At 41.9% G+C, this 9,383-nt stretch overlaps 2 protein-coding genes across 2 annotated transcripts; both read right to left on the bottom strand.

The window, feature by feature from the left end:
• Window positions 1-1,209: 1,209 nt before the first annotated feature.
• LOC119411441 (olfactory receptor 486-like) lies at window positions 1,210-2,139 on the bottom strand. The gene has a single exon (XM_037678391.1). The coding sequence runs from the start codon at window positions 2,137-2,139 to the stop codon at window positions 1,210-1,212; it is 930 nt and encodes a 309-aa protein (XP_037534319.1).
• A 2,695-nt stretch (window positions 2,140-4,834) lies between these two features.
• LOC119411440 (olfactory receptor 486-like) lies at window positions 4,835-5,788 on the bottom strand. Its single transcript, XM_037678390.1, has one exon. The coding sequence runs from the start codon at window positions 5,762-5,764 to the stop codon at window positions 4,835-4,837; it is 930 nt and encodes a 309-aa protein (XP_037534318.1). The 5' UTR covers window positions 5,765-5,788.
• Between the last annotated feature and the right edge of the window lie 3,595 nt (window positions 5,789-9,383).

The raw sequence follows: 9,383 nt of genomic DNA, 5'->3' as shown, positions 1-9,383 counted from the left end.
TCCTCCACATGTGAAACCCCCATGCTCCTCCTCCTCGTTGTTGTCCTCCTCCACATGTGAAACCCCCATGCTCCTCCTCCGGCTGTTCATGGTGACTGTGGGCTCCTGCCCGGGTACGACAGTCTGGTTAGCTCGGCTCTCACCCCCACCACCCCACCTGCTCCAGTATCTCCATCACCACTGGCTTCATGTGCTTCAATTCTCGGTTGTTGAGTTGAACAATGAGAAGACTTTTTGTTTACCAAAGTAAATTGGACGATCTTTTCAACGTCTTGATCGCTGTTATTTTGACAAAAATAATGGGTGATCACGTTACATGATGCACAATCACCCAACAAACATTTCTCTCATATTTTTAATAAATAATCAAAATTTTATTAATGACCCACTTAAACTGTCAAACTGATTTATAATTTAGTTGTTCTGTTTAATTATATTTTTGTGATTTTAATTAAATTGCCCATGACTGAACTTTTAGGGGTGGAGATTTTTTTGTAAGGGTTGAAGCAGAAATGCTTACTTGAAGGAGCAGCTCTGATGTGATATTAAGAAGCTCGTAAGTGGCTGTTATGTTTAAAATGAGTGTTTATGTAATTATTTTCAGATTACATATCCAGTATAGATTTTATTTGTTCAAGGCAATCACATTTGTTCATAACTTAATTATCAGTAAGCCTGAGCGTTACTGGATCCCAGCAAACAGTTACCGGAATGCACCCTGTCAAAATAAGAGCGTTCCCGGATCCTGTTCCGGTAAGATCCGGCTCAAATTAAGCCCTGCTTTAAGCTATACAAAGAGACAAGCCCACACATTTATTTGTAGACTGGACTTTTGTAATTTCACATAAAGAAGCTCCAAAACATTGAAAACATACACAAATGATCTGAAACATAAGAAAGATTGTAATGTAATCAGCAGACATCACATTATGATGGTTTTATCCTCTTGTGACTACTTCCCTTTTATTGCCTGTCCATATAATTATTTTACTGTTCCCACAGTCAAAAGCTGATATTAAATTATAGACTTCCTTATTTTGTCAAAACATTCTTTTGAAAAAACAAGAAAAATTACCTACAAGATACAAAAAAGTGTTGAAGACTGACATAACCCTAAATTGTAAAACTTTACAGTTTACATCAGGATGGTTGACAAAATCATAAACATCAGAGAACGGACCATGAACCAACGAGAACAAACGGATCAAATTATCTTAATTTAACCGAAAACAGACTTTTCCACACGCTGCGTATTTTGGACAACTTCAGGCCGTACATTAACGGGTTAAAAAGAGGCTGACATGTCATAAAATACAAGGATAAAAGTATTTTTACAAAGTTTGGAACATTGTTCACGTCAAGCCTGCTCTGCAAGACGTCGAAACAAATTCCAAAAGAAAAGTTGAGCAGAGAGGCGAGGTGAGGCGTGCATGTGCTCACAGCTTTCTGTCGGGTCTGCTTAGAGCCGGAGAAGCAGACTTTAAGAATCCTGACGTACGTGTAAATAATTAATGCAACAATAATAAAAATAACTGGGTAAACAGAAATAAGCCCATAGACATTATTGATCGTAGTATCAGAGCAGGCCAGTTGAACAATGGAGTAGTTGATGCAGAAAACCTTGTTAATGATGTTTCCACACAGCTGCAGAGAGAAACTCAGAGATATTACCGTAACAACGCCAGAAAATGCACCGAACCACACCACTGCAATGAGAACGGCAACTTTGTTGACTGCCATTCGATTGTTGTACTGTAGAGGATGACAAATGGACAGATATCGATCATAAGACATCACGGCTAAGTTCAAAAACTCTACAGAAAAGTACGTATGAACACAGTAGACCTGCAGGAAACAGAGCGGAACAGAAATGACGTGAACGTCCGACAGAACCTGGACCAGCAGGAACGGAAACAAGCCTGAGCTTCCGTACAGCTCATTCACAAACAGGCTGCACAGAAACATGTACATGGGTTCATGCAGACTCCTGCTCACACAGATGACCACGATCAGCAGAACGTTGCAGACAAGTATTAAAATATACAAACACACGATGATCAGAAAGATGAAATATTTCAACATCTTGGTATCAAAGTAAGCACTAAAGATGAAATATGAAACTCGTGTTGAATTCAACATCACCTGTTTTCGACGTCTAAACACAGCTTTAAGAATAAACACATCAAATACTCGGTAGGTTTTTGAAAAGGTTTGTGCAGCTATTCTGAGTTGCGATATTTGTGAGAGTTTAGCTGAAGCATCAACACAAACTGCAACAGGCTCGTCCAAAGTAAACTCGTACAGACATGTTTGAGACAAACTCCTTTCAGTACACTCAGGAGAAAAGTTCAGAGCATGATGTGAAAGGCACCGGGGGTTCATGTGAACTGAGGATTTAATCTGCAACCGCTGTTTTTAAACCTTTCAGTTTCCTCAAGCAGCACGATGATGTCACCGATGAAGAACTATTTTTAGAACCAGGTTAAATGTTTTTTTTGTTTTTTTTTATAAATTACAAGATTAATTTAGAAACCAGCCACAAGTCCGTGTATCTCTTGTGCAGGTCCCCAGCCTGGATGAACGGTGAGAGTTGTGTCTGGAAGGGCATCCGACGTAAAACACTTTTATCAAAACTATAATGTGAGTTCATCAAAGTGAAACAAGATTAACGAGTGTGAAGCGGCTGAGATGAGAACCAGCTCCTCCAAATCTGAGGCCATGGTCCTCAGTCAGAAAAGGATGGATTGTTCTCTTGAGGTCGAGGGTGAGGTTCTGCCTCAAGTGGAAGAGTTCAAGTGTCTCTGGGTTTTGTTCAAGAGTGAGGAAAGAATGGAGCGTGAGATTGACAGATGGATTGGTGCAGCATTTGCAGTATTGTGGACTCTGTGCCGGTCCATTGTGGTGAAGAGGGAACTGAGCTGTAAGGCAAAGTTCTCTATTTGCCGGTCGGTCTACGTTCCTCCCCTCACCTCTGGTCATGAACTCTGGGTTAGAGTTGCATTCATTTTAGCATGCTAGCTCCAGAAACGAATAAACAAACAAACTCACCAGGTCCCACTTTTAGAATACACAGTCAGCTGAAGTTTTTTCACAAACAGACATCTAAAAGTTGAGAGGCATGTCAGTCAGAAGTTAGATAAAGGGCTTTCAATGGCTTAAAGCCTACCTGCAGCAGCTAGCCTCTCACACACATAGCCTGGTTGAGAGTGTCACTGCACAATCTGTTCCGGGACTGGAAGCACGATCTGTACCGTGCACTCGTACTCTGGGCGCAGAAGAGTTGCGCCCAGAATAGTCCTATTTTTTGTAATGAAGACGAGTTACTGCACATGTACAACTTTTAACAAGAGTCTATGGGCAAAGATTCTTGTACCCCAGGGCGGAAATACGTCAACAATCAGAGACAACATTTTTGAAAGAAACAACTTTACTCTTCATTAACTATAAAATATTTATCTTACACAACTACAAAAATATATACATATATTTTGAATTATTTTTATTTTATTCTTTAATTGTTATTAACTTTTTTATGTCTTCAAGGTAATATGGTGAGTGGTGGGGCGATATCCTAGTGCCCTCTATTGGCCAGCTGCCACTGATAGAGGAAATGAGGCCACAGTGTTGTGTTGTAAAGAGCTTTGAGTGTCTTGATAAGATAGAAAGGTGTACAGTCCATTTACCATTTATTACAGATGCAGCTTCCAGGAGCTGTGGCTTCAAAGCTGTTGGTGCACAGCAATCAGAGGACCCATTCTGAGAACAAGGGTCAGTAAAAAAAAAAAAAAAACACTTTACAGATCTCCTTAAACTGTATGTCATGTCCATAATTGAAGAGGTTGAGTCCGAGGACTTTAGGGAAGGTGAGTCCATTCCCCTGGTTCTGGTTGATGCAATAAAAAGCTCAGTGGGACGAGGAGGCCTGAGATACTTTGGTACAATTTTTGGCTGTCCTTTAAATGAGCAATGCTTTAAAATCTAAAATGCTGTAAATTTATATTGTACCAGGACATGACTTTGCAGCCTTCACAACTTTATAATAAATCACAAATAAAATATACTATAATTACATTTTCTAATGAAAAAACTATTTTATACTGTTCCCCTTCTGTTTATTTGTCAGAGAACATTGTTCAAGACCACTTCTTTATTTGATAGCAAGTATTTTCTCTGATGAAATATATTAACTCCATCCATTTTCTTCCGCTTATCCGGGGTCGGGTCGAGGGGGTAGCAGCTTAAGTAGGGAGGCCAGACTTCCCGCTCCCCAGCCACCTCCAAAGGGATGCCTCCAGGAGGCATCTCGATCAGATTCCTGAACCACCTCAACTGACTTCTTTCAATGCAGAGGAGCAGCAGCCCTACTCTCAGCTCCCCCCGTCTGACGAAGCTCCTCACGCTACCTCTAAGGCTGAGCCCATCCTATGAAGGAAGCTCATTTTGGCTGCTTGTATCTGGGATCTCTTCTTTCAGTCATGATCCAAACCTCATGACCACAGGTGAGAGTTGCAACACAGACCAGTAGATGCAGATCGTTGCCTTTCCACTCAGCTCCTTCTTCACCATGAACGACCGAAGCAACTCCCTTATTACTGAAGATGGGCCCCAATCTGTCTGTCCATCTCCTGCTCCATCCTACCATCACTCATGAACAAGAAGCCCAGATTCTTAAACTCCTCCACCCGAGGCAACAATAATCCACCCAGAGGATCGTGTTAAAGGCCGACACAGCAGCCCTACATTGTAAAGCTCAAAGTAAACTTCAGATATTTGGTGTAACAAGTCAAAAACATGGGAGGACTGACCATCAGTCAACAAGAACAAACTGATTATTTTATTTCCACTTGAAATAAAATATTCTTTTCCACACGCTGCGTATTTTGGACATTTTCAAGCCATAGATTAAAGCGTTAAAAAGAGGCTGACATGTCAGAAAATACAACGATAAAAGTATTCTTACAATATTCGGAACACTGTTCATGTCAAACCTGCTCTGCAAGACGTCAAAACAAAGACCAAAAGTGAAGTTGAGCAGAGAGGCAAGGTGAGGCGTGCACGTGCTGAGCGCTTTCTGTCGGGTCTGCTTAGAGCCGGAGAAGCAGACTTTAAGAATCCTGACGTACGTGTAGAAAATTAAACCGACTATCATAAATACACCAAAAGCAGTGGCAACAATTCCATATATATTATTTGTGGTTGTGTTGGAGCAGGCCAGTTTAACAACAGAGTAGTTGTCACAGTAGACTTTGTTAATGATGTTTCCACACAGCTGCAGAGAGAAGCTCATAGATAAAGCAGTTAGAACTTGAACAAGTGCACCGAGCCACACGGCTGCAACTAGAACGGCAACTGTTTTCATTGTCATCTGAGTCTTGTATCGTAGAGGATGACAGATGGCGACATATCTGTCATAAGACATGACTGCCAAGTTAGATAGTTCTACAGAAAAGTAAGTACTAACACAAAATATCTGCAGGAAACAAAGTGGAATGGAAACAGTGTGAACGTCCGACAGAATCTGAATCAACAAAAACAAAAACAAGCCTGAGCTTCCGTACAGCTCATTCACAAACAGGCTGCACAGAAACATGTACATGGGTTCATGCAGACTCCTGCTCACACAGATGACCACGATCAGCAGAACGTTGCAGCCAACGATCAGAACATACAGACACATGATGAGCACAAAGAATAAATACTTCAACACCCTGACATCAAAGTAAGCATTAAGAATAAAATATGAAACCCGTGTTGAATTCAACATGATCTTCGTTTTCTGCAAAAACAAATAAAGTTTGCGCCGCTAATTTAAACGTTGATCCCTGTCAGAGTTCAGCTGCAGCATCAGCACACAGCCACATGTTTGTTCAGTGTAAACTAGTAAAGACTTATTAGAAATAAACACTTTTCCACGCTCATTTCTAAAGTAGGCCGTTCAGGTTCAGGACGTGAAGAACAGTGAGTTCATGCGAACTGAAGATTTCTTCTGCCTCTGCTGCTTTTAATAGTTTCAGTTTCCTCCCACATCAACGCTGATGCTATTATTTTAAAGGTTTCTATTTGTTCTGAGCATAAAGTCATAATGATATTATTAGTTCAACTCTGCTCAGCTTAAAAAAAAAAACGACTTCACACAGAAGAAACTGTGCAGAACATCAAAGTTCATGCTCGGGTAGAATGACCCCACAAAGTTAAGTCAGGTCCTCTGGACGGTTTCATTTTGATGAAACGTTTCATATTTTACGTTTCTTCATCTGAGCACCATCAAACTGGTTGACCCAGTATGTCAAGGTGCTATTTGTAAGACTGAGTTTGTTGTGGCTCCTCGGACTGAAGACGAAACGTTTCAACAAAAATAAACTGTCCTGATGACCTGACTTAACTTTGTTGGATGTACAGGTGCTGGTCATAAAATTAGAACATCACAAAAAAGTTGATTTATTTCAATAATTCCATTCAAAAAGTGAAACTTGTATATTATATTCATTCATTACACACAGACTGATATATTTCAAAATGTTTGTTTCTTTTAATGTTGATGATTATAACCGACAACTAATGAAAACCACAAATTCAGTATCTCAGGAAATTAGAATATTGTGAAAAGGTTCAATACTGAAGACACCTGGTGCCACACGCTAATCAGCTGATTAACTCAAAACACCTGCAAAGACCTTTAAATGGTCTCGGTCTAGTTCTGTAGCTACACAATCATGGGGAAGACTGCTGACTTGACAGTTGTCCAAAAGACGACCATTGACACCTTGCACAAGGAGGCAAGACACAAAAGGTCATTGCTAAAGAGGCTGGCTGTTCATAGAGCTCTGTGTCCAAGCACAGTAATAAAGAGAGGAGAAGGGAAGGAAATGATGTGGTAGAAAAAAAGTGTACAAGCAACAGGGATAACCGCACCCTGGAGAGGATGGTGAAACAAAACCCATTCAAAATGTGGAGGAGATTCACCTGATGGACAAACTACTCACACTAGGACTAAGCCCTTCCATTTACAACTGGGTCCTGGACTTCTTAACAAACAGACCACAGTTAGTGAGGATCTGCAACTTCTCCTCCTCCACCATAACTGTCAGCACTGACTCCCCCCAGGGCTGTGTGTTGAGCCCCCTCCTGTTCACGCTGCTCACATATGATTGTGCAGCTACCCATCCAGGCTGTAACATTGTAAAGTTTGCAGATGATACAGCGGTGGTGGGATGCATCACAAACAATGATGAGTCCAGCTACAGGCAGGAGGTGGAACACCTGGAGAGCTGGTCCAAAGAGAATAACCTTCACATCAATGTGAAGAAGACAAAGGTGATGACTGTGGACTTCAGAAGGAAGAAACACACCTACACCCCCCTGAACATAAGAGGATATGTGCTGGAAGTGGTCTCCAGCTACAAGTACTTGGGTGTACACCTGAACAACAACCTCAGCTGGAGCAACAACACCACCAGCCTGATGAAGAAAGCTCATCAGAGACTCTACTTCCTCAGGCGGCTGAGGCGAGCTGGTCTGGGAAGCTCAGTCCTCACCTCCTTCTACAGGTGTGCAGTGGAGAGCATCCTGTGCTCCAGCATCAACGTGTGGCATGGAGGCTGCACAGCTGCAGAAAGAAAAGCTTTGCAGAGAGTGGTGAAGGCTGCACAGAAGATGTTGGAGTCAGCCAGACGTCTACACCTCCAGATGCAGGAAGAGGGTCACCTGCATCATGAAGGACCCCACTCACCCAGCACAAACTTTTTGCCCTGCTCCCTACAGGAAGGAGGTTGAGAAGCATTATGTGTAGAACCACTAGACTGAGGAAAAGCTTCTACCCTGAGGCTGTTAGACTCATGAATCTCTAACCAGAATAACCACTGTGAAAAATCACATCATGTTGCTGCTGATCTGTTTCATGTTGCTGCTGATCTGTTTCTTGTTGATGTGTTCATGCGTGCTCATCTGCTCACACAGACTCATGTTCGTGCTGCTGTTCGACGTAATGTTTTTATACTATTAGTGCTTACTGTATATTTAGTTGATGGTTTTCTTAGTTCATATCTTAGATCTTATCACTGTTTTTATTTTACATTTTATTGTTAGGTGTAACTGGGACCCTGTGAACATAATCTCGTTCCACCACATGTACCATATGTGGTGGAACGACAAATCTCTCTGACTCTGACTATGATTTCACCACATGTGGTACATGAGGTGGAATGAAATTATGTACACAGGGTCCCAGTTACACCCAACAAAAGCAAAAATATAAAGTGCAAAAAGAAACTGAACATAAGGATCTAAAATATACACTAAGATTTAACTTACTTAAATAAAAGAACCACACTTGATGGTAGGAAAAGATTTTTAACCGGAATTTACTTGCAAGGACAGATGTTCAGGACAGGTTACACAGACATACAGGAAGTACACACAGATATACAAGAAGTACACACAGATATACATGAAGTACACACATATATACAGGAAGTACACACATATATAGAGGAAGTACACACAGATATACAGGAAGTACACACAGATATACAAGAAGTACACACAGATATACAGGAAGTACACGCATATATACAGAAAGTACATACATATATACAGGAAGTACATACAGATATGCAGGAAGTACACAAATGAAGACCAGTCATGAGAATCTGGTACAGGCTGTGTGTGTGTGAATCTTGTTTTTCTATACTTATCAGTTCATTTGAGCTCCATGGAGCGACAGCTGCATGCTGCAGCCTCACCCAGCTCTTCACCCAGCGCTCTGCTAACCCAAACATAATTCATGGGCAGAGTTAACATTCTCAGCCATAGTAATAAAAACATCCTTAAACTTTGACCAAAAATTCCCCAACAGCTATTTGTTTGTTTGGCTAAGCTGGCACAGAGTGACGGATCCTGGAAAGCAAAGGGAGTGATTTGAAGGTCCGGGGTTCAATCCAGGGTTGGATCTGGGGTCTTTCTGTGTGCAGTTTGCATGTTCTTCTTGTGCTGGGTGGGTTTTCTCCAGTTTCCTCCCACAGACCAAAGACATGCACGTTAGGCTGATTGGTAACTCTAAATTGTCCCTAGGTGTGAGTGGGAGAGTGAATGGTTGTTTGTCTCTATGTGTCCCTGTGATGGACTTGCGACCTGTCCAGGGTGTACCCTGCCCCTCGCACAGTGATTGCTGGACATGGGCACCGGCGATCCCCGTGACCCAAATTGGAAGAAGCGAGCTGCCACCTTACCATGGTGGAGGGGTTTGAGTGTCCCAATGATCCTAGGAGCTATGCCGTCAGGGGCTTCACGCACCTAGTAGGGTCACCCAAGGCAGACAGGTCCTAGGTGAGGGACCAGACACAGTGCAGCCCAACCACCCCTATGATGAGAAAAAGAAATGGACT

This window comes from Nematolebias whitei, chromosome 6 (genome assembly GCF_014905685.2).
Source record: "Nematolebias whitei isolate Nwh7 chromosome 6, NemWhi1, whole genome shotgun sequence".
NCBI lineage: Eukaryota > Metazoa > Chordata > Actinopteri > Cyprinodontiformes > Rivulidae > Nematolebias > Nematolebias whitei.
The sequence above is the reverse complement of the archived record's forward strand: the minus strand, read 5'-3'. Positions and strand labels throughout refer to the sequence as shown.

Bases quoted from the DNA above. Each gene is read 5' to 3' on its own strand.
- LOC119411441 (XM_037678391.1), bottom strand. From the start codon at position 2,139: ATGTTGAATTCAACACGAGTTTCATATTTCATCTTTAGTGCTTACTTT.
- LOC119411440 (XM_037678390.1), bottom strand. From the start codon at position 5,764: ATGTTGAATTCAACACGGGTTTCATATTTTATTCTTAATGCTTACTTT.